Source organism: Parasteatoda tepidariorum, chromosome 10 (assembly GCF_982258835.1).
Source record: "Parasteatoda tepidariorum strain Cologne lab strain chromosome 10, Ptep-v5.0, whole genome shotgun sequence".
Taxonomy (NCBI): domain Eukaryota; kingdom Metazoa; phylum Arthropoda; class Arachnida; order Araneae; family Theridiidae; genus Parasteatoda; species Parasteatoda tepidariorum.
This window is the reverse complement of record NC_141764.1, coordinates 14,027,970-14,054,857: the sequence shown is the minus strand read 5'-3', so window position 1 is coordinate 14,054,857 and position 26,888 is coordinate 14,027,970. Positions and strand designations below refer to the sequence as shown.

The following is a 26,888-nucleotide window of genomic DNA, read 5'->3' as shown; positions in this document are numbered from 1 at the left end:
ATTAAAAATATTGAATCGATTTAATTAAAAGTTAATTTAATTAATTCAAAACGAAAACGACAAATGTACGGCAATGTTTGTTTGCTACAAACCTGAATTTGTAACAAAATAACCACTCTATCTTATTTTATTATAAAATCCACTGGTCTGCTAAGTGTAAAACATGATGTTCTTTAAAGAAAAGAATGAAAGAAAGAACATTTTCTAGAGCAAACTATCTTTTAAACTTTTGCAATTTCTGAATTTTTTATATTTCATATTACTCTCATATTTGAAATTCTAGCTGTAGCCAGTCATTACCAATTTTTTTTTTTAAAAATCTCAAATGAGAATAGAAAAATCCCGATTATTTATATCCTACCTGATGCGCAAGAAAGACATCTTTTAAAAAAAAAAATTGTGCAGAAAAAAAAAGCGTTTTGCAAAAAATTATGGAGAAAGGAAAATGTTTCCCTTCTCAAATGAAAATTCTTTCCTCAAAAACGCTCTGCGATAATGTCCGCCGTGTCGACGCAATTCTGCCAGGAGGGCTATAATGATACAAGGCTAAAGGGAATAGAAGGGCTGGTTCACTCCTTTGAAGAAATTCTTGCCGTGCCAGAATATGAGCAATGAAGAAAATAAATAAATAAAAAGCGCTCTCCCAAGCATTTAAAACAAGTTTCTATTTTTAGCAATTCCTCCCCCTATTTTCGCTTCTCAAATCAGGTTTCTTTTTTTAACTGACTCTGCCTAGGACAGTCTTTCTTTTATCCCTGTCTATAATTCTCACACACTTTGCTTTTTTCCCTCTTCACTGACCCTCAGTTGAAAGTTTGAAATTCTTTTTGAACATACTAATTGTAAGATTATTGAAGGTCATTCCAAGCTCATCAGCACCCTTTATTCAACAAACATTCCCATGTTTTTAACAACCTGCTGAAGAAAAAAGGGAAGTGGAGAGAGGTATCCATGACAAGTGGAAGAGGCATATTTCCTGGAAAAAACAGAGTGTTTGTTTTACAGTTGAGGTTATCACTGGCCCCATCCTGATTTCCGTCATTCATTCCTTTCTGATGTATGCTTCTCCATTCCACGCCCATTTCCTACACTCAACAGGTGTTCATATGGTAGAAGGGAAAGAGAGACTTTGTTCTCTTGTGGATAGTGGTCTCTCGAAAGTGATTCCAAGAAAGGATTGGGGAGGGGAAAATTCCAGGTGCTCTGACCATTCCTTGGAGTAACATTAGGCATGAAAAAATAAATAAAAAGCACAGTAACAGGTGGAAAAAATGATGAAATTTCCAGTAGGGTTTCTAAAAAGCAAAATTTTTTAAAGAAAAAAAAGTAATACTATATAGGCCGCCCTGTTAGATACACCTTCCTACTAAATTTTCAAGTTTTAAATCAATAACGCCGCGGCCTATCTCCGCGAAATTACGGTAATATTTTTTAATACTATATTATAGGCAATATTCTTGCATTTTGTAGGTGGAAAAATGCAATTTCAGATTTTGTGAATCATTACACAAATTAAAATTTGTAAATAAATTAAATGATAATAAATTAAAATTCATACATGAATTAAAAATTGTAAAATCTGTGCTGAACTCCCAAAATAAGGATCACAAATCACTCAAATAGGACTCTTTTAAAAAAGAGATACTCATATAAGTGCAAGTCAAATGTGTGTATAAGTGTAAAATATAGTGTTCTTTAAAGAAAAGAAAAAAATGAAAAAAAGAACATTTATCTTTAAACTTTTGCGATTTCTGAATTTTTTTTGTTTTATGTTATTAATTTCAAATTTTAGCTAAAGCCAGTTATTACCGCTTCTTTTAAAAAAAATCTCAAATGAGGATAGAAAAATCCTGATTGTTTCTTTCCTCTATGATGCGCAAGAAAGACATCTTTAAAAATAAAATTTTGTAGAGAAAGAAAAAAAACATTTTTCGAAAAATTATGCGAAAAGGAAAACCAAAATTTTTCCCTTCCCAAATGAAAAATCTTTCTTCAAAAACTCTAGCATTCTGTGACAATGTCACCGTGTTGCCGCAATTCTGTCACAGGGGGTGCAATATGTATTACTTTTTCTTTTTTGTTTTAGTTCTGACTGAAATATATGTTCTCTTTTTATTATTTACGTCTGTAAGAAATTTTATTAAATATCAGCTTATTTTGTGACCAAAATTGCATTTTAAAAATTATTTTCTCAGCAGAAATTTTAATTATTATTTTAGCATTTGGAATACTGTTGTGGGAGATAGCAACTTATGGTATGTCACCCTATCCTGGTGTAGAGCTTACAGATGTTTACCACATGTTAGAATCTGGTTATCGCATGGAGTGCCCAGCTGGATGTCCTGCGCGAATATATGATCTTATGAAAGAATGTAAGTTTTTTACTTTTTTTATTGCTTGCAAACCAATTAAAGAGGCAAGTTGTTTTAAACCATCAACTCATTTTATTGTAATAAATGAGTCATTTTAGGGTAAAATGAGTGAGTTTCGGGATACAGAGCTTTTTGGGGCTTTTAGAATATGGTGTGTAGCGTTTTTAAAAAATGCTTATTTTCGATATTCGTTTTTAAAAGTTCTTAAAAGTGCTTTTTTCATGGGGTGTTTTTAAAAAGTGCTAAAATTTCCCTTTTAAAAAATGAAATTTTTTAATTTAACACGGGGATTTTCTCCACCTATTATGTAAAAGCATGGTTTTTTACATTGTTTAACGTTTTTACAATTCATTCAATCACAATCTATTTTTGCCTACCATCGGTCCATAGGGTATTAAAGCGCCAATCATTTTATATGTTTGATGAAATACATGCGAGTCCGCATGTGCGTCTACAGAGCTGGGTTCGGGTAGATTATTGCACTCTCACATGCAACTCTGTTGCATAGTTTTTTAAAGAGGTACCTATTTTGTGAAAATTTAGACATAATTTGTGAAAATTAAAAATTATATTAAATATATAAATAAAGTAAAGTAAGAAAATATTTTCAAAAACTGTCACTACTCATAAAAAATTTGCTATTGTATAATTTTGGACTTAAAATTGTATCCAAATTTAAAAATCCATAAAAATCATTGTCCATAGTTAAATTTCAACTTGAATTTAATAAAAAAATGCATTTAACAGTACTAGCACTATAAGTTATTTTCCTTATGAGAACACATTTTGAAATTATTCTGTGAAACTACCATTGTTCCTGAAGTTAAATTTGTGAAGGTACAGCTAAATTTGTGAAGGTACCTCTAAACGGTAGTAAATTTGCCCTGAACAGACCCCTGGTTATGTTACAAAGCTGCACTTTCAAGAAAAAAAAACTGTGTCAATTGTTTTAATTACTTCCAAATTGGTGATCTCTCTTCTTTAGGCAGTCTAGAAAATTATTTGGTATTTGATATCAATAAATGGGTATAGATGTTAGGACTGTGCATTTTTTAAATTTGCACATATTTTGATTTCATTTAACATCGACAAAAACGAAAAAAAAAATATATATAGATAGGAAGGAAAAAGTAATGAAGTAAGAATTATACTTTTATGTTAAAAGTAATAATTTTATTCCCCAAATAAATATTTTGACACAATGTAAAAGTTGATAACAAATCATATGTACACGTGTACACATTGTCAGTCAAGAATGTACAGAAATTGTTCATTTAGTTTCATTCTCTCCATTGCTATCTTCATTGAGATTATGTGTAACTGATTTAGCTACTGTTTGAGTCTTTGGCCATCTCCGCTATATTGAATAGAAGTATTAACCAATAACATACATACCTGCTAAGTCTCCCTTTTTTTTTTTTTTTTTAATGAAGACTCCCGTATTTTACAACTATCTCCTGTTTACCTGTATATTTTCAAATTTCTCCATGTCTGTTGAAGAAATTTAACAAAAAAAAAATAATAATTTCATGTTAAAATATCCACTTATGACAAAATACTTCTCTTATTCCTCAACAGATGGTGCTATTACCAGTACTGCAGTATGTTGAGTGTTATCAGAATTGTTTAAGTGGAGCCATGATGGCTCAGGGGATGGCACGTTCGTCTTCCAATGAGGTGCACCCAGGTTCGAATCTCAGCAATGACTGGTCGATATGAATTCTGCATCCAGCGTGCACCAAACACAGTACTGACATAAAATAACCTCAGTGGTAGACAAATTACGGGTTAGTCTCCTTGTCGTCAGGCTAATCGTGGGAGGTTTTCGTGGTTTTTCTCTCCGTGTAACTTTATACCCAGGTTAGTTCAATTAAAAAAGTCCTCCACAAAGGCAAATTTCACCCAATACTTGATCTAGGAGTTACCTTGTCTTCTTGATTGGGTATGAACATAGCTCGAAAGGGTTCTCAGGTCTTCCAATTTATTGCTTTTAATGTGTACGCTTCCAGCTGGATACGGTTTAAGAGTTGGTAGCTGAGGAACATAGTTTTTAGTTACCGCCAAGGAGAATGTTTTCTGATTTTTCGCTGGCCTCTAAAATTCGCCACTCGTGTACTTGTGTTAAAATACTAAGCCATGTAGTGAAGTGTTAAATAATAATATCAAAGTTATTAGACCTCACTTTGTCACAATTATGAAAAAATAATATTGATAAGCCTCATTCTAGCACTGATTACAATAATTATTATTGTAATAGATGATTGTACAATTATTGTAATCTGGGAGCTGGCTATTCGATTCTCCATGGTACACTGTTGCTATAGTTATACCAAGTTATTGTAGAACGAGACATGCACTGCATATATACATATCCCTTTTCAAAAATGAACGAAAACTACTGGGGGAAGTTACTCAAAATGTAGCTATGATACATGTCTTGTTCCAACTCCGAGCATTGTATTTACCTGTACAGATTCCAAAACCAACAAAAAACTTATTTTCTTGAAAATGTTATACATCCCCTTTTAACATTAATCGCTTTGCTTTCAGAAAGCTTCTGAAAACTAAAGATAAGTCCCATTTCTTTATTTTTTCATGTTTTTTTAATATATTTTGTCCTTTTTTAAGCCCAATAATGTCTGAAATTTTTTTTTAACATGTTTTCTCTTAATATAACTTATTATGTTTCTAATTTTGATTTAAATATGAGAATATTATTTTTGTTTCTTAAATATTCAAAACCTTGTAACTACCTTTCAACAATATGTACCTTTCAAAAACAAGTTCAAGAAAAGAGGACCCGAATTGTTTTTAATACATTCAGTTGTTCACTCTCCTCTATCGGTTAAAAGAATGTTTTTTTCCCTTTTTTAATATTTCTTTAAGTATGATGTGAAAATAATGTCACAAAACAAGTGAATTTTTAATTTTATTTTCCAAATTAGTGGTATTATAATGAAGCAATGTATAAAATAAATTCATACATACTCTACCCATTCTTTTTTCTTTATACCTATCTTGTCTATGTGTAATTCATAATTTGCTTTTTCCATTTTCTAACAATACAATTTTTAAAGGTTGGCTGTGGGAGCCGAATGAAAGGCCAACATTCAAGGACATTCACGACATCTTAGAAAATATGTTTCAAAACTCAAATATAATTGAAGGTAAGATCTAACTAATTTAAATTAATGTGAAACGTAATATTTTAAAGTGTGATACAATGCAATCAAAATGTATGATTATTTTGTTCCATATTTTTCTTTCATGTTCATTGAGTGCATAAAATAGAAAAGGGGACACCTTAATAACTTTCAATCTAATGGTTAGATTTTAATGTTTTAAGGTGCAATCTAAATGGTTCAAGGGACTAATTTTATCTGTGCTAATACTAATAATTTAAAAGTTATAAAATCACAGACATAACCATACTTGGTCTGAATTAAACTACTCATTTTTTCGGACCAACCTGGGTTTTTTGACTCTCCGAATATGGTATGATGTCACAATTTGGAAAAAAAGGGATCCCAAATAGTTTAGGCAAGAGATTGATTGAGCACCTTAACGTTCTTTTCATTTATTGTGTATTTCATTATCCCCGTTGCAGAATCGTGGCAGGGCAGCAACATTGTTGCAGAGCATTGCAGAGTTCCTGCAGAAAGATTTTTTTTATTTGGAAAGCAAAGAAGTTGGGGATTTTTATCTGCAGAATTTTTCAAATTTTTTTTTTCTTCTACAGAATTCCCCCCCCCCCCTCTTTCTACAGAATTATATTCAAAATATGCATCTCTCGCAAATCAGAGGTCGAAAAAAACTTTTTTTTTCCTACTTTCTTTTGACAATAAAAAAATTCCGCAATGCTTTGCTTTAGTTAGAATTTCAGATTACTATTATGAAAAGGAATTTCCAAATAGCAAAAATTAAAAAAAAGTTAACTGTACAAATATTTTTTGGAACATTAGAATATTGCCAATAATATTAGAATATATATTCTTTTATATTTAGATTTAAGAAAAAAATTCTTGCATTCATAATTAAAAAAAAATATATACTGTCTATACATGGAGGCTTTTTTTTTTTTGTAAACAGAAAATGCTTCTGTTACTTTAAATTAGTAACATATATTTGCTACTATTAAAAATGTCTGTTAGAAGGGTATTAGTACTAGAGAGAATTGTAGCAGAAAAAATTCTGCCACAGGGTTCATTATATCTAATAGCAACTATCGTAACTTATAACAAGTATCGGAAAATTTGCGGATCTCGTTTGTTCAAGATAATTCTACATTAGAAATACTTACTTTTTATATTTATTTATATTTTTTTTATTGTTTAATTATTCGTTACACTAATCTATTGTCGAAAAACTTTGAATTCTTAGTGTACAAATTTTTACACTGTTCAGAGCTTGAAATTAACAATGGTCTATTAGTCTGAGACCACTCAAATTCGACTCAGACCACCATAAAATGATTATCAGTGGATTCCGAGATCAGCAATCAATGCAAAGGGATGTTTTTTATTATGTTTGTTTTTGTGTTTATTCTGTAGACCAGTGGAAATTTATAGAAATAAGTGATATCTTTTTGTTACAGGTCTTTAAAAAAAAACACTACATTTTCTTAATTTCTTCCCCTGCACTTTTAGTTTACATAATTTTAAATTGTCAAATCCAGAGCTTTAAGGGAATTGGTCTAATAGTTCCTGAGTAAAATGTTAAATATGCTACTTCTTTGATATGGTTAAATTTACAAAAGAGTGATAATAGCATTAAGAGGACTTAACCTTCAACCGTTCCCCATACCAAACTATCGAGATTATATATTTTAAACTGCAGTTATTTCCCCAAATTTTCAGGGTCAAAAATTTAAATACAAAAAGGTAAAAAAATTTTTTTTTACTTAGAAGAAGTACATTTTTGTATCTTAATTTCGTTGCATTGTAATTTGCTCATATTAATTAGCAAATATATATTGTTAAGCCCTTAAATCATTCAAATCCCATGAGGGTATGTTGAAATCTAAGCATTAGATCAAAATTTATGATGGTCTGTTTCTTATTTTGCATACTGTATATATTTTGTATTTTAATCTTCCAATGTTTTATTTATTTTGTATTTACATATATTAATTGATATATATATATATTATCATATTGATTTATATGTACCACTCCAAATTATTAATACAATATAGTGTTGTGTAAGTTATCATATTTTTCAGTTGCTGTGATTTTCTTAAAAGGAATAAATATACTAACTTCATTTTTTGGTATTTTTTTCCAGACTAAAATTTTTTTTGCCAAGTCAAGATGATGACTATTTTTTTTTTTCCTCAAAAAAATTCAATGGCTAAGATATGAAAATTTGATCTTATTATAATTGGTGAGGGGGAATTAGAGTTAAAAATGAAATATTTTAAATATCTTAATGATTTGCAACTTGTATGGTTGTACGAAAGTTTCAGTGCAATTATAATTTAAGTAAAGCTTAGATTAGGTATTCTTTCCCATCATTTAATTATTTTATTTGCAATTAAGTTAATACCAAAAAAAAAAAAAAGGGGGATATATTTCTACAGTTATTTGACATTTCTTGATTTTTTTATTTTCGTAAAATTAAAAAAAAATGTGTTTATTATTTTATTGTTTTGTTTAAATTTTAATGTTTAAAATATTGATTGAGTAATTCAAGTCTTAATTTCTCTTTAATCTGTTTCACTTGCCTGATTATTTTGCCTTAAAATAAACATTTACAAAATTAGGAAAGTTTTTTTCTGTGTTGCTTATTGTTTGCCAACCACATCTGTATTATAGTTTGTCGATGGTAAGGCGGTCTGCTGCTATGGAAACAAGAATAGCGCATTTCAGGGAGGGCAGCTTTTCTTCCCTCTAGGACTAACACAATAAATCGAAGAAAAAGATGACCTTTCTCTTGCCGACTTGAACCAAAACCTGTCCAAGACAGTGACCCCACACCCCTACTTGAAATAATTATATTTCGTTACCATAGTCACCGCCCTGGGTCTAGAGGAATGGCTTGGTGAATTCTTACTTTAGACAAACTATAGGATACTGTGTCCTTATTCTTATGGGCTAAACAAATGATATTTTCACATAAAACTTGTAAAGATTGTTCCTAGTAATGGTAAAAGTGAAGAAAATGTTCTAAAGATCAGTAAATTAAAGCTTTTATTAACTGGGGTTGCCAAAAATCACGATTTTTTTTAAAAATGTAATTTATTTAATTTAAATTAGAATATTTTTTTTTTACAATTACCTATTGATAAATTGTATCAGTAATACTTTATATTATTAAAACAATATTATTTTTAAAATAGTTCATTATTTTAAAATAGTTCATAGTTCTTATTAAAATGGTTAAAATTCTTGTTTCATATTTACAAACAAATCCCTTAATAAATAAAATAATAGTTTTTTTCAACATTAAACATAGAGTTTTAAAAGCAATGAAGCAATTTGTCAATTAGATATACAATAAGGAGTAAATTAGATAGGAAAACATTAATGGGAAAAAAAAAATATTTTAAGTTACTCTGGGATGAAGTTTTTTTTTTCACTATTGATATACACTGTGTATAATAAGTTTTAAAAGCACTTGTAATAACAATAAACTTATTAATCGGTATAATTGAAATAGGTTAATTACCTGTAAATTATTTTTCAGCTAGTGAGAAATTACAATTTAAAAGTTTCATGCCACTTTGATTCACTTTTAACTGTCTTTAATTTTTTTCTCATATTTTTTACTTGGTTTTTTACTTGTGTGTACCTTTTTCATTGTTTTTCTGCTTTCACACCCTCAATGTAAGGTTTTTTTTATTAAATTTCTTTCTTATCGACTTTTATGTCAGTCTATACAACTACAATCTATTTTAAATTTGTCAAATTTTCACTCTACACTTTAAATATTTAAGGAATTGTAATATTGTCAAAATTTGCTGCAACCTTAATTTAGTAATAAGTTTAACTAAGCTCTAGTACTTCTTAAACTTGATAACAGTGCTGTAATATGACTAAAATAAACTTGGTAAAGTTGAAGCAAATTTGCACTGCATTAACCTTTTGCCTACGGCTGATATAACATGTGGACCACATGTGATGGTATAGCATGGTACACTGTAAGCAAAGGATTAATATTCAAGATTATGGTTTGATGTTGAGCCAAAGTTTTGACCGTGTAAATTAGTCTTTTCAAAATAAATAACTTTATTTATTTTTTAGAATTATGCAAAAACAAAAGTTTCATGAAAAGTGCTTTACATTGTGATTTCAGTCTCTTACATATACATACTTATGACATTTCTGTGTTCACTTACAGGTTTTTGAAATTAATGTCTATATGTTATTTTGACAATTAATATTATGACTAAATATATTGAGTCAAATCTTGTGTATTTAGCAGAAAATGAGTTACTTTGTTGAAATGAAATTGCATTTTACTTTCAGATTTAGAACCATTTATTATCTATTTACTTAACTACTTATTTACTTAGAATTACTTATTATATTCATACTACTTATCATCTATTTTAGATTCAGTTTTAGAACTACTTATTATCTATTTACTTAATTCAATGATTTTATTTCAGAAGTGGAAAAGCAGCTGGAAAAAAAATTAGCGGCTGGTCTCTGTAAATCTGGAAGCATTTCATCATCAAAATCATATTCGTTCAATGAAAAACCTTGCCAAAATATAAGTCCAGAAATTGGTAAGCTTTCCATTCTTCTAAACATTTTTATTTCTTATTGTAATAAGTCATATTTTTGTAAAATTTGTTTTCTGTCAGTATGAAAGCAACACTAATCATCATTTGATAAAGGCTGAAAGAATTATATATAGTGCCTAAAATTGTGTAATACGCTGTTTACTTGCCATTGATAATTAAATATTTATTTATTTAGCTTATTCGATTAATTATAGCTGTTGTCTACAATAACATGATTTATAGCTGTCAACTGTTCTCAATTTTGCCAGCCCATCTGTTATTGATCAAAAATTTATCTGATTATCCGATACATTAATTTATATATACATACAATCATTGAACTTAAGCTTCTTAACTCTAAAATTTGTGTGTCTCTTTTACTCATTTGATTTAATAAAGATTTAATTCTTATGATTTTCAAATGAAGTAAGGTAATTTTTTCTTCTTAAGCACTTCTAGAATTGATAACTCAAATTCGAAAATTGGCATACTATAATAATTTTGTATTAATGTATAACTTTGAAAAATTACTTGAAAATGACCAAAAAACAGTAAATAACAAGCGAAAAATAGGATTGGAAAATGATGTAGATGTATGAGGGAATGGTTATTAAAAGTGATACCTGGAATTTAAAATTTTCGTGTCGTAATAACATCAACTTTTGCGAAGCCAAAAAATTATAACGATAGAAAAATAATCAGAAAACAGCGTGCATGTACGATGGAATGGATGGGCTTTAAAATGTTTCGTGTTAACACTAGGAAATAAATATTTTACTCTTCATAGTTGCCAACTCAACTGGGTTTTCTAGTTAGATTACTGGATTTTTTTCAGTTTCTCCTGGTCTTACTGATTTTATTAAAATTCTCTTAGTTTTTGTACATTTTAGAAAATTTCCTAAAATTGAGTAAATTTCCTAAAATCCCTGTTAAAGTAGAATTTCTGTACAGATTATTGCTTGCTTGCTTGAATATTTGAATAAGTATTAGTAATACATAGAATCTCATTTATAGAGAGCAGTTAAAAACATTTTTTGCTGTAAAATGTTCAGTTTATTTTTATTCAGAAATTTCTTTTTAAATTAATTTAAAAAAATCCTTTAACCATCTTTGATGAATTAAATGCATCTTATTATTTGAAATTATGAGTGTACATAATAAATAACATTTCAAGTATGTTTAATGTCAATCATAAAAAGGAAAATATTGCAATTTTTCAATTTTGATGACTATAAAAATCCTTATGTGTAAAATTATTTAACATAGTATGCAACAGTTATCAAGAAATTTATATTTTGTAAAATCTAAAGAATTTTTTCCTATCAATGTTGGCTGTTATGTATCTTGTTTGCAAGCTGGTGAGCTTAAATCTTAAAATTCAAACTCGTGACATTTTAATTGATAGTTGAAAAAAAAGGCTCTTTGTACTGTTTGTCAACTACTATGTTAACTTGTACGTAAATTGTTTGTTGCTAAATATAATCAGTACCTTTTTCCTTTCGGAAAAAACTCAAAGATTGCTTTTTAGTATCTCAACTAAGAGATCTTCGGAATTTAAAGACTTTTCAAATGTTAATAAGAATAAAATAAGATTCAAAAATGTTCCTTATTAGCTCCCCTTCCACCAAACCCTTTATTTATGAAATCCACTTCTTAAAGATGATCAAGGAAGATTATGAGATCTTCGAAATTTAAAGATTTTACAAATGTTAATTAGAATAAATGAGATCTTTTTTAAAAAATGTCACTTATTAACTCGTTCCACTAAACCGTTTATGAAGTCCACTTCTTAAAGGAAACTATGTTACTCGCAATGCATATTTTGTTCTAAAACTTTATTGTATTTTTATGACACTTATATTTAATGCTTCTATTTTTGTTTTAGAAAACAATGCAGTCACTTCTGAGAGCCAGAATATATTTTCTGTAAAATCAGTGTTTGTTCAACTCAGTCGATCTAGTCCACGCTACAAGCACATGCCTGCTCCACCCCCTAAACGAACCAGCACATTTAAGGAGAACTCCTACCCAGATGACCTTGACAAAGTAGAGGATGCAGCATTTTATTTTCGCGAGTCACCCGATGTGAAATTCGATGCAGCAGCAGACGACGACTTTTCTCCTTGCGATAAGACTCCGGGCGGTGATTCTCCCATCGAGCGTAACTCTGAGAAAGAGGATTCAGGTGTTGCAGCCTCATCCTCTGACGCATCTTCTATACAGTTAAAGAAATCAAAGAAAAACAAATCCCAAAATTCACTCATTCAGAAATGTAAAGATGTCAATGGGAAAAAGACCGACTCCAAGAAAGTAAAAGTCGCTGCTCTCGAAGTTCAAAATGTGAAAAAGGCCATTAGCCGCTACGGAACACTGCCAAAAGGTGCTCGTATTGGTGCTTATTTAGACTCTTTGCGTCAACATGGTTTGCATGAGGGAACATCCTGTCCCCCTGAAACAATCATGGAAGGGGAGTTAGAATGCTTGCGGGAAATAAGTGAGGAAGTTCATGTTGACCGTAGGGTCACGGGATCTGTCACCAATCTCAGTAGACTGGAAATAAGCTCGCGCCACATGACAGGAGTGAGGTATGGACTAGAAAATAAGTCAATTAGAAACTCCCATAGATTTTTCATGCGTCAAAAATCTGATCTCACTCATAATAAAATGAACGATGTCTTAGAAACTTTCTCAATCACTGAATCTCATCACCTCCGATCTGGAAAGCTTTCAGATCGCTTCTTTCCCAATAAGAAAGCAGAGAAAAAGTCAGAAAGTTTAACTTGCATTCGAGAGCCAATGGAACTGATTGGTAATGTTTCTAATATTTTTGTAAATAACTCAACCCACCATGCTTCTTGGGAAAACGTGGTGGCCAACAATTGTATATCGAGCAACTCACTAGTCTTTGATTCCGATAGGTTGGATCGGGATTTGCATCAGCGGAATCTGAAGAAAAGAGCGGTTTCCGGTAAAAGTTTAGAACCCAATTGTGATAACACTAAAATTGGTTACAATCAACGCAAATCGTTGCAATATACCGACTCAAACGAGAAAAAAATAAAAAGTTCCAACAATTATCAGAAAAATTTTAAATTGGCTCCTGTCACTGATCTGTCGGATGAAAACTTGTTTTCTGAAAGTGAAGGTTCCCTGAGCTCCCCTGACGAACCTGGGAATTTCTCATCTGTTCCACTTCCTGCTGCCAATAGCGAATCAGAACTCAATTCTCAGTCCCTCGGTTCTGAAGTTGTCATTCCTGCTCCTGAGGGTTTTCAGAGCACGGAAGAAGAAGAAAATTGCTTGACGAAGAACCTTGAGAAGTTGAAAGTGAGTAGCTGCGGGAATGGCACTAAATGCAATACTAAGCCCAAAATCATGAGGAAGCCAAAAGAATTACTTAAAAACCACTCTGCCGAATCTGCAGAAAGTGAAGACGTCAAGCATGAACGAAGCAAAAGTGACGCATTTATGCACGACAAGACAGCTTTCTTAAAAAAAGATGCAAATGGTAGGCGGCACAGTGCAGGCAGTGTAAAAAACTTCAAGAAGCTATTCGAAAAAGAGTTTGCAATCTACGACAAGGTAGCCAAATCGTCTGACGGACACGGCAGCCCCGATTTAGAAGACGAGGATTCCGTTGGCGGCAAAGGGCAGAACCAAACTAACCTGAAGACCAAAATGCAGAATCATGAAATCAATAGTGAGTCTGATATTTATTTGAACAACCCTGAGGAAGAAAATGACAATTCTTTTTTTCCACCTCCACCCCCTCCTGAGGACCTGGCATTCCAGGAAGTCATAAAAAGTCCTTCCACGAAGGAGCTGTCGAGCGGTCCTCCCAACCACAAAAAGTCGTGCCAGAACCTCAACCAGAAAGATTCCGATCGCAAAATAATGGAAATCTACAAGAGCATCGACGAGATGATCGGGACACTCCGCAATTCCACTCACAGCAATGGCACTCGCGTCAACCAGCTCTCCGAGAAGATTAACTTGTTCTGCTCTACCTGCGGAAATCACACTGCCAATATTCCGGTGCAAGAACAGTTTCATTTCAGAGACCTCATCTCTTGTTTAGAAAGTCAAAAAGAACAGTTTCACTCGTATTCCAGTAAATCTTCTAGTGACGTGAAACTGTTAACTGAAATTCATAGCACTATTAGAGACTTGATTAATGTGGTACACAGGTGAAAAACATTCCTTTTTCTATGGAAGAAGATTTGGTGCAATCGTTTTATACCTAAAAACAAACAAAAAATGGATTTTCGTCTAGTCTACATTTGAAATAATGAATTCATCTTGTTAGTTTTCTGTAATTAGATGTTTTTTTTGTAAATAATTGCTCTGTGTGTTATGATTTCAAAAATCTGTCTCAGGACCATTTTATAGGTTCTTCTGGACAAGAACGAAGCACTTCTTTTACTTGTGTGTGATGTAATCACCATAATTTGTAGATAAAAAAAATATTCACTTTTATTAGCTTTCTAATTTTAGTATTAGTTTTTTTATATATATATAAATTGTTATAAATATCATCGCTTGTGTAAACAATCAACATTACTTTTGTTTAAAAATTTAACATAAGGGTTTTCAAACTTCTTCTAAATTCATTAATTAAAAATAATTTTTTCATAGCACTATAGAATTTAAGTATACAGCATTGTTGAACAAGTATTTTTTGTCTTCTCAAATGTTGAATAAATAATTAAAAATTAATAATTATGAAACGATAATAAAACTAAAGGAAACTGATATTAAATAGGCTCCTAATTTAGTTATATATATTTCAATTGTTATATATCAATTTGATATATATATTTTTTTAACTATGCATTTAATTTATATACTATTTGACCACAGTACTCATTTGGGTTTTGCTTAAATTCCTTCTAACTGTATTTACAGTAAATAATTGACATTTGAGTTGTTTTTTATTCAGAAATTAAAGCTTTTTTTAAAAAATGGGATTGTAATTGTTTTTGTTTTCTATGATTCATAATCTGTATGAACTGTAACATCTTAAATTTGCTTTGCAAAAGTTTTCTTTGGGTAAAAAAACCTATTAGTTTTTTCCCCAAAAATTTGCACTATTCTGATCATTTAATATTTTTTTAAAAGAAATTAATGCTTTGCAAAAGTTTTCTTTGGGTAGGAAAAATGTCATTCCTATTAGCTTTTCCCCTCCAAAATTGCTCTATTTTGGTAATTAAATTAATAAATTTTTTTTTTTTTTTTAAATTAATGCTTTGCAAGAGTTTTCTTTGGGTAGGAAAAACTTCATTCCTATTAGTTTTTTTACCCAAAAATTTGCACTAGTTTGGTAAGTTAATTCTTTTTTTAAAAAATTAATGCTTTGCAAAAGTTTTCTTAGGGTAGCAAAACCTTCATTCCTATTAGTTTTTTTACCGAAGAATTGCACTATTTTGATAATTTAATTATTTTTTTAAAAAATTATTGCTTTGCAAAAGTTTTTTTTGGGTAGGAAAATATTCATTCCTATTAGTTTTCCCCCCCAAAAAATCTGCACTGTTTGGTATTAATTTAATTATTTAAAAAAAAAAATTACTTCTTATGTTAGAGAAATTTGGTACGTGTTAATATGTGTTCGCAAAGAGCAAATTTTATTTTAATTTTAAAAATAAAATTAGAAATTTTCAATTTATATTTTATTCGTATTTTGCTCAACATTGTTACTGAAGATAATCATAATTTAACTGAATTATGTTATATTTTTTTTTTATCACAGTACAGCTGGTTCTGTTCTGTAACTAATGATATGAAATATAATTTTATATTTGAAATTTGAACTAGCCAATTAAATAAAGGAAAAAAAATAGGTTATTCCTATTTAAATGTTTGAATTTTATTTCATGTTTCTAGTTAGTATTTTAAGTTCGGTGCTAAATAAAATGCATTTTAAACATCTTGGTTGTTCATTATTTAGTTGCAATACTGCATGGAAAAAACACTTGTAGGATTTTAAAACCATTATTCTTATTTAATCCACATACAGTAGGTGCATTGTAAGGACAATATATAAGGGATGGTAATATTTTCTACAATGGTAAGTCTTTAAAACCCAAGTGGCAAAAAGTCTTTAAAAAAGAACAAGGTGTGTAGCGTTTTTAAAAAGTGCTTAAAGGTGCTTATTTTCAATTTTCATTTTTTTAAAAGCCCTTAAAGGTGCTTTTTTCATTCGGTGTTACTAAAAAGTGCTTAATTTTCCCTTTTCGAAACGGAGATTCTTTTCTTTACTATGTCAATTTTCGCCACGCATTATGCAAAAGCGTTCTATTCAACGTTTTCGCAATTTATTCAATCACAATCTATTTCAGCGTATGAAAGCGCAATTCATTTTACAGGTTTGATGAAATACTTGCTACTCTGCATGGCTGGGTTCAGTGAGATTTCATGCTGTCTCATGCGCATTTTACATGATATTCTCAATTTAAGTCTTCGTTTTCCACCATTTGATATCGAACCGAAAAACCTCTTCATCTGATATAATCGAGAAATGAGTTCTTTGTCAGAAACTATTTATTTTATCATTATCATGTAAAGTCTTTGAAAATTATTTTGCATTTTGATAATGTATGTAGTGCTTATAAAATATTTTTTGAGTGCTTAAAAAGTACTTAAAAGGTGCTTATTTTTCGTTGAAAGATTTGGCTATGCACCCTGTTAATATCTAAACAGTTTAAAAATTGCAATCCAGTTTAATAATAGTATTCATTTTGGAGCTAATTAATATATCATTTATAAATAAATAAACTAAAATAGCAACAACAGGAGAAAAAAAAAACTTTTTATGAATTTTTAAAAAAATTGTAATTGCTCTTTTTTTATGTTAAAAGACTTAAAACCCAATTTTAAATTTATAAAAAGAACTGTTAAAAATAACAATCAAATTAACACATCGTATGAACATACACACTACTAAAAGAAGCATAGTGAATTCCCAATTTTAAATAGGATACTAATTTTTATAATCTAATATAATTGGTAATTTGTATGTTTAGTAAGTGATTTGTTAATGAACTATTATTGATAAAGTTTGATTATGTTATTTTAACAGTTCTTTATAAAATTAAGGTTAATGATACTCATTAACACAAAATATTAAAAAAAAAACTAGTAATTTTAATTTTTTTAAAACTTCCTAAAAATATTTTTTCAGTTGTTACTTATTAGTTTTCACTTATTTATTACTCACTTATGTGTTAATATTTTAAATTAAGGCATGCTAATTTTTTTAACGGACAATTACTGTTGTTTTTACCCTTAATATTTAAATGAATGACGCCCGGTGACTGAGTGGTAGCGCTTCTTACTCTCGTGCCACAGGTCCTTAGTCGGATCCTCAGGTTGGGTAAGGTTGACACAACCTTTCATCCCTTCAGTGGGTTGATAAAATGAGTTCCAAGCATGCTTGGGAACTAAACACTGGGAATTTAGGGTTCGGCTGACCACCCAACCGGAACATCTGCTCCTGCACCCCAGAGCTCAAGGTCAAGAAAACAGATGAGCATGGTAGACCTTGGCCCTTTATGGGCTGTCGCGCCACTGAGTTTAGTTTATTTAAATGAACTCCAAAAGCTAATGTCCAATTATTTTTTGAAGGAAGTTATACCATTTTTTAGAATATTTCTTTTTCTTCAGTTTCCTGATTTTCTTAGAATCACCTCCGAAACTTAATTTTAATCTTTTATCTACCGCAGTGGACTGATCGTTAAGACACGGTTCCCAGCAGATCACCGAAGTCAAGCATCACTGGCTGCGGTCAGTGTGCAGGTGGGTGACCACTTGGATCAGTCTGCGTATTGACCGAGGGTGTGCGGTATTGGTCCTCGTTAAACTGTTCTACCGTAAAGAGCTCGACTTCGCGTGCAGGTCGTCGGGCTACCGAAGCGGAGGTGCCATCCCCTCTGCAGAGGATCAAAATTGTGATGGCATATCTTCGGATCATCCTCCGGGATGTTTCCCAGACCGTCGCCAATAGCCCATTGTGTAGCTCTAGTGCGACGTAAATGAACAACATACTTTTTTTCGTTCGAAATATTTTCCATTCTTTCTGCGAAATTTTACTTCCTTCACCTGGTTCCTTTTTTTGGTTCAAATTATGTGGTTTTTGCATTTATCTTTATCTGGACGTAATTTATTTATTGAAAATAGCAACCTGGAACCAGGTAATCATTTAAAATAAATTTTTCATCTTTTAGATACTATTTCAAATGATAATGTATGTATATAAAAACTTTTCTGAATAAAACGTCAAAATTTCACTCGATCTCTAATGTTTAAACAGTTCATAAGGCTGAAATTTTCCAAGAGTTCTGTAAAAACATAGAAAAATTCAATTGACATTTAACGACAAATTCTGTTTTTATTTTATTCGTTCAGCCATCATTTTTTTAATGAAAAGAGGCTATATTTGTAATAGATTCCAGACACAACAATGCATATGTTTGTCAAGAATAAGGAGGGCTTTTCTAGCAACATTGTGTTCAACTTAGTGGTTGAAGATTAAAAGTTAACAAATGTTAAATACACAGAATTTTTTAAATGTTTTTAATAATTTACACTTTAATACATTTTTGAATATGAATCGTACTTAAATAACCTACAGTCCTTGGCCAGTTTATTAGGCGCACTATAAGATTCTATGTAAAATCTTAATTATCAGGTGATGCTAATACAGCTCTATTGTTTTTACGAGACTGAAAACGGTTTGCGCTTGATTACGTTTGTGTATATAATATAAATTCGACGATTGGATAAATTAGATGATATATTACATAAATATAGACTATTTGTTATATCTGGTATTATATTAGTATATTATAATAGTTAGACCAAATTATTAGACACACTGTAGTGTTTTAATAATTGCATGTTTTGCACGAGTTTATATACAGTACTTTTATAATTAAACATAAATGTAATGGCTTTTTATTCAGGAGATTTTTTATGTACTTCCTATTTGTATTTATTTTTAACGTATTGCATTGCAATGTTAACCAATTGATATAAAAGCGTAAACAAATGCAAATCGGTTTCAGTCGCATAAAAACAATACAGCTGTATAGTATCACCTGATAATTAAAATTTTTTCATAGAATCTTATATTGCGTCGAATAATATGGTAAAGGACTGTATTCCTGATCTATTTTAGCTGTTTACGGTACTATGTATTTCACTTATAGAACACTATATTTCTACAACTGCCGCTGCTTATCTCGCAAAATAGATTCCAAGTATTTCACAAGTATTCCAAATATTTAGCAAAATAGAACAATAAAAAAATTCCAAGATCACTCAGAAACTTTTTAGTGAAGAAACAAAACTATTCATGGGATGAATAATTACAATTTCAAACTGTATAATTTAGTTTAAAATCCAGCAGGGGTTCAAAAGATAATTAGAATAAATGCTCTGTTAATTCTTTGAATGAGGAAAAAAATGGAAAATGCTTAAAATCGTCTGCTTTTTAAGTAATTTCTTCTGCAATTGGGTATAATATAAAAAAAACACAACTACTTCCACTTAGTAGGAATAACATTTACCATGACGCAATGCTAAATTCTTTGCCACTATCCACATAAATCAATTATTAATCAAAAATCGAATATCAATTACTTTTCTTTATAATGCAATAAAATCTGGCGAGCAGCTATTTAAACGATCAAACACTTCGTTTGTTTATTTGTGGCTTGAAGTTAGGCTCGCAGAAAATGCCGTTCATGGGTTAAATTTAGTAGGAATAACACAACCTGTGACGTAAGCTATAGTATACCCAATTTTGTAGTGAATTCTCTACATTTTATACTTTTATATTTTTACTTTTATTTTTAAATACTTTTAATATAATTATTTAAAGATACATGTAATGGGTTTTTATTCAGGAGATTTTTTTTTATATACTTCCTATTTGTATTTATTTTTAATGTATTGCATTGCAATATTAACCCATTGATACACGAGTGTAAAGAAGTGCAAATCGGTTTCAGTCTAACAATACAGCTGTATAGTGTATCACCCGATATTTAAGATTTTACATAGAATCGTATAGTGCGTCTAATAATTTGGCAAGGACAGTAGAGTGAAAAATGCCCATTTGTTAAGATCAAAATTAGTTTAGCTAATTTACACCAGCGGAATTTCGAACGACTTTGCGGGTATAAAAAAAATCTGGTGGGCAGAATGGAAGACATTCGTTATCTGCCGGGAGAGTGAATCATTTTTATAATTTGAAATTAAAAGGTCTCTCTGAAAGAAAATAACTCATCCAAATCCACAGCATCATCATCTCCTCCGACAAGAGAGAGAAGAAGTCCAAGATGAAGTGATGGAGGGTTAGGGATAAAGGGGAGATGAAGGTGTCCTATTAACGATCGATAAAACTGCTACCGATTCCAAGAGTAGCTTTTCAGGATGGCTGCTTATATAAATCGATACCAGAAAACGGTATCGATGCGACCACCTGAAATAACCTCACGATTCTTCTATCTAAAGAACTAATGAAAGATTCCAAAAAAAAAAGTTTTTCCTTCCTTTAACCCACCATGTGGATTATTGATTAGGGCTTAGTCTGAAATCCCCCACCCCCTACACCTTCGGGGCTTATTTTTCAGTTTCAATCCATTCGTTGACGGACAAAACTCGGATCTTCCCACCCCACCCGCCATTCTAAGATGTACTCGCCCAAAACCCCCCCCCCCCTTCCACCGCTTGCTCTCTGGGATCCAGGATATATATTTTCTCCGGGAATTTAGTGGAAAATGTACTGACAACGTTTTCGGAAAATGCTGCCTTTTTTCTCGCAAAAGATTGTTGAGACGGAGTGGTATAAAAAGAGGAAAATAAACCTTAGAATTCTCATATCGATCCCTAGCCCCCCCCTTCTTTCCTGCCTTCGCAACTACCTTGATACGAGGAGGGGTTAAGGGGAGGGGTGCGTGCATGTGCAGGGGGTGGCGCTCGGAACAGTAATCGGATCGAAATAGGGACGCATGCGCATTTCCTCGGATGGTCCGGGCACTGCATAATGCCCGGTTCTTCGGTTTTCCGGTGTCCTTTGAAAAGTGGGAGAACCAGGATTGCTGCTTACTGTTCCGGTCGCATCCCCGTGTCTGGCCGATGCCCTTTTCCTAACAGGTAAGGACATCTTTCCTTACCTCTTTATTAATCTCCGCTGGACTTAGACGCATAGATTGAATCAAAAGTAGGAAGTACTTTTCTTCATTCCCCATCACTTGGTGGATTCCGAAATCTTACCCCCCCTCCTTGGCTTGTTGTGATCTTCAGCATCCTTTTTTCCTCTCCATCCTTTTCCTCTCTGATCTCAACTGCAAAGGATGTCGTCCAACACAGATGGCTGTTTTTTTTTCTCCTTCTTTCTTCAAAAACACTGTGTTTTCTTATTTTTCTTTTTTCAAGGGAAAAAGAAAAGTGCTGTTAAGAAGTGGGTTCATTTCATTCGTATGGAACATCTAAAGTAACAGGTGTTACTTAACATATACTTTTTATTTTTCTAATTGTTAAGTTTATTTTACATAAAAATAGAGAGTTGATTTTTAATGATTGTATACATAAGTATTTTGCTTTCATTTATGTTGATTATTTGTATGCGTGTAACTTTTGAAATGATTTTGAATGTTTATTTCGAATTTAATTTTTAGTCGCTATATGTTACATAATTTTACTTTTGAGATCTGGCAATTTCGGAATTTAAATATATTTTCTAGAGTAAATTATTTTAAAAGATAAAATGATTTTTTTAAAAAATACTTTTAAAAGTAGTTGTAAAATCATTTTTCCAGTTGGCAATTTTTTATTTCAGAAGTTTTTTTTTAAATATTTATTTTAATATTAATTCTTATTTATTATTAAATTTTAAAGAAGAGAGATGCTCGTCGAATTGTATTGGATAAAGAAATTAAACTACGATTGGAATTATTATATCAAATCAATTACATAGTTATAAATATTCTGTTATTATTTTTGTTACAACCCCCTTTTTGTTTTCTGAATTGTATTTTCTTGTAAATTATAGGAAACATCCTCTATGAAAATAATTTTCGTTATTAAAAAATGTTCCTATAGTAAAGGAAATTTTCATGAAGTTAAAATTTTTTTCTTTTGCATTAGTGTCAAAATGTAAAGTAGTTTTGAGCTCGCAACTACTAATATAGTATAAAAGGTTTATATTTTTACTTCTAAAATTCTTTATACTAATTATTATTACCCAATTTAAGTTTTAAATATGTTGATTCTTTAAAGTATCCTATTACTTAAAAACTTTCATTTACTGTTTTACTAGCATCCAAATGATACTAAACAATAGTTTTTTAGAAAACTGTTATCTTATTCAGTAACAATATATATTATCATCGTAAAATAGATTTATTCCTCAATATTTAATTAACTTTCAATAAACCAAAAACGTATGAAACAATTAATGAAATATAATTACAAATAAATTCAACTAAATATTAGAAATCTCGAGAAGTAATGAAAAGGGGTTAAAGTTTGTGATATTTATTTATAAAAGTAAAATGAGTAGTATGTTTTTTTAATTTTTTTATTAGGAATAACGAAAGATGCCTTAAAAAACCTAGCAACAATTTTACCTAGGGGCTTAATATGGGAACTAAAAGTTTCTGCCCAAGGGAACAATAATGGGATGTCTAAATTTTTTAATATTGATTTTAGAATTGCCAATATAGGGTAAATATTGGGCCCATATTGGCTAATTAATAAATGTAAAATATCGGGTGAATTTGACAATTCTATGTAGAACCGATATTGGTTGTAAAGTGGCAGTAAAATGTCGAATGAATCTGACAATTCTATATAGGACTGATATTGTTAGTAAAGGGGCAGTAAAATATAGAGTAAATCTGACAATTCTATATAGGACCGATATTGGTTGTAAAGTGGCAGTTAAATATAGAGTAAATCTGACAATTCTATATAGGACTGATATTGGAAGTAAAGGGCAGTAAAATATAGGACCGATATTGGTTGTAAAGTGGCTGTAAAATATAGAGTAAATTTGACAATTCTATATAGGACTGATATTGGTAATAAAGGGGCAGTAAAATATTGAGTAAACCTGACAATTCTATATATGGCCAATATCGGAAAAATAACAGCCCTTTATACACATATTGAGCTAAGATTCTTGAATAATGGATCAATGAGGGCCCAAGTTATTTTGCTGTTAGGAAATACTATAACTTCTTTTACGTTTCGTAACATTTTTTACAATTTTTTGCTCGTATTGACTTTTCTTTTAAGATTAAAAAAAAAAGGTAAACACCTAACATCAACTCGAAATTTTCTAAGAGAATATAATTCAAAAATTGAATAAATTTTTCTTAGAATTTCATTTTATGCAACATACCTCTTTGTTGTGAAGAGTTTTAAATAAATTAGAAGCATTATACGTTAATAACGTAGAATTTAATAAGAAAATGCCAATAAAATCCCACTGGATGAATAGAATTTTAATATAATTGCAGCATAATTTTAAATAATTCCACCCCTGATTTGTCTTTGAAGTTTTTAATACTTAAAAAAAGCATAGAAAGATGTGTTTAATTTTAAGATTAAATTGAGTTTAGAAAATTATTAAAAATATACATTCTTGACATCGTTTCTTGTTGCGGTTTAAGTCTTTGAAGATAACAACATATTATTTCTTTTTTTCTAAAAACATTTTCACTTCCTTTTTTTAAACAATGGCAAGTATTATAGATTTATTCAGTAATTAGATCTACAAACTTTGCAATTAAAATATTGAATTTTGTAAGTATAAATGCAAAAATACAATTAATATTTTTGTACTTTAGGATTTACATCACATTGTACAAATATATATATTTGTACAATGTATACATATATACACATTTGTACAATGTATATATGTATATATATGTATATAATTTGCATAAAAAATGCATACACATTAATAAGAAATCGAAAATTTATAGAATAACTGATAATAACGAAACTTGTTTTTAAAGTTAATGTGCATGAAAGTCCCATTTGAAAGAGAGTATTAAATGCGAGCTATGCATTGAAAAAAAATTTATCTAGTTATCTGTAGTTATTTTCGATTAATGCATTCAGATAATGGTGGAAACCACATATTTCAAATAGAAAATAAACGACGCAGGGGGGATTGACATTTCACAGAAAGAGTACATATCATTTGGAAAGAAATTTATAAAATTAATTTTAATAATATGTAAAAAATTTTTTAAAGTAGAAATTTGACTTTTGCGTCCTTTTTCTTTGAAGCCCCTAGGCTGTTGCCCTAACGGACGATCCAACCTTGCAGAATCTTTTGTGAGATTTATTTTAATAGTTCTCTGCAATTCAACAATCATCAGTTCATGGTTTACGACTCAAAATCGAATCCCTTTCAATTTTCTGTCTACTTTGTTCCGTGAGAAAAAGGTAATTGTATTGGACGCATATCATCTATCATGTGTTTTGTCGTTGCTCAAATGAAATCTATCAAAAAAGAACGAGATGTTCTCCCAAAACTATGAACATACTTTAATGTGTTTTTTTTAATACTTTTTTTTTTAACTCAGTCGTGCATTTAATTAAATGAATAAAGCTAACTCCTCTTAATTATTTTAGTAGTGCATTTCTTTCTTTTTTTATTTCAGCTTAAATTTATTGAGCGTGTTTTTTATCATAACGAAAACGCACAACATTGTTAAACAACAGTCAGTTCGATCAAAAATTAAATGCTGTATTGAAATTTTTAAAGGATATCGTTTTACGCAAAGGAGAAAAAAAGTACAAAAGATGAGGTTGATTTTATACAAACTAAAGTTAGGCATTATTTAGAACGTTTTTAGAAGTAATTTGTTTTATATTAATTATATATTTTTATCGAGATGTAAAAAAAACTTTTAAGTCACGATATTTAAATTTATCACATGATATTTAAAGTCATGGTGTTTAATTTTTTGACTTTTAAAGCGTTTTATAAGGCATATATGAATCAAAATACTATATCGAATTCGAAGAAATAGTAATTTGAGAGTCTGTCTGTTGAGAGTAATCTGTTTCATTGAATGAATACGTAACTCATTGACTTTATTAAAATTAATCCTGGCATCTAAAAACATTCATCAAAACTTTAAAAATCTCAGTAACGAAAATGATTACAAGGAATGGAATGAATTGATATAAACTCAATACTTTATAAATATTTTTATGGATATATTTACATAACAGGTTTTTCTTGTATTAGGAATTATAACACTTTTATTTCTGAACAAGGAAAATACCCATATTTATATAAACAAAAAAAAATATATATATGTACTCTAAATGCTTATCCTTAAAAACAAATGTCAAAATACATATTTTCTAAACATAATGACGAACAAAAATATTTTTTTAATTAATTGATTTCTTAAATGACTTTTTAATTGATTGAAGATTATGAAGTTTTTAAAAACACTTTATTACTTTTCTATTATTAAGTTTGAAATTAATTTATTAGCTTTCGAACGTAGGAAAAAAAATGGTGGTGAAAGAGTTTTTAATACGTCTATGAATTTCATAAGTCGTTCTTTGGTTACAAAACAGAAATATAATAGCGGAGTAGATGTATTATTCGAATGATATCTTAACGATGCTTGATTTCTTAAAAGAAGGTTATAAAGTTTCCTATTTTTTTAAAAAACACGTTCACTACTTTTCCATTATTAAGTCTGAAATTAATTTATTTTCTTTCGAATGTTCTAGCAAAAAAGAATGATGGAAAACGATTTTTTTAATATGACAATGAATTTAATAATTCGTTCTTTGGTTACAGAAGAGAAAAATAATAGCTGGGTAGATGTATTATTCGAATGATGTCAGCGGTTGTTGGCAACAGAAGTGGGTGTCTTGGGTAGAGGAAAAATGGCGGCACACCCCGTTGTGTCTTTGTCACTCAATCAGAACTCTGGAAGGAGGTCAGAGGAAGGGGAGGGGGCAAATGAGAGTCATATTTTGCTACATCTATTAGAAGAATACCTGTGTTAATCACATTATAATTAATACAGTGAACTTATTTGTTAAATCTACTTATTTGTTTTGATAATACTATTAATAAAATAGATTTTGCACTGAGTGTTAAAGAAAAATCATTATTTTGAAATGACTCTTCTGTTGTGCTTAAAAAAATGGGGAGCTCAAATTAAAAATAAACTGAATGTATTGCACTGAAAAATAAACTGACAAATTAAAAATAAACTGAATGTATTTACAACAAAGGTACTCTTTTGAAGATCATGGGTTTTTTTAATCTTTTTTTCCAGTTCCAAAATTTCATAAAAGCAATTGTCTTTTATTATTTTTCAAGTGACTTGTTGTGTAATTCTGAGACACGATAATAAGTTTTTTTTTTTCGTTACCGCTTTTTGGATCTCAAATCCAAATAATATTCTTTGAAAACTAGTTATTCTCTCATAGTATTAATGTTAAAAATTCTTAAAGAATTCATGTTTTGAATTTTACCAATTTGTTTTCTCTATGATTAATATCATGTTACACCATGTTAAATAGTAGCTTATGAATTATTTCTTTGTTTATTATCATAAAGAAAAATTTACCTTAAAATGAGATGCAAACATGTACATTATAAAAACTTTGATCTAAAAAATATTTTCAAAAGATATAAACACCCAAGTCTTTGTTTACAAATGTCTACTACCAGTTACTACAAATTTTGAAACCATGCCAAATATTAAAATATGAAAATTGTTTAAAAATAATCG

General features: G+C 30.0%; 1 protein-coding gene across 1 annotated transcript in view; it reads left to right on the top strand.

The window, feature by feature from the left end:
• The window catches only part of LOC107446009 (uncharacterized), a 45,903-nt gene extending 29,880 nt beyond the window's left edge, over nt 1-16,023 (top strand). Inside the window, exons 8-11 of the mRNA XM_043043856.3 lie at nt 2,220-2,372; nt 5,450-5,539; nt 9,982-10,101; nt 11,984-16,023. Of these exons, the coding sequence (XP_042899790.1) occupies nt 2,220-2,372; nt 5,450-5,539; nt 9,982-10,101; nt 11,984-14,289 (2,669 nt within the window). The 3' untranslated portion in view covers nt 14,290-16,023. The remainder of the gene's footprint in view (nt 1-2,219; nt 2,373-5,449; nt 5,540-9,981; nt 10,102-11,983) is intronic.
• Nucleotides 16,024-26,888: the final 10,865 nt, after the last annotated feature.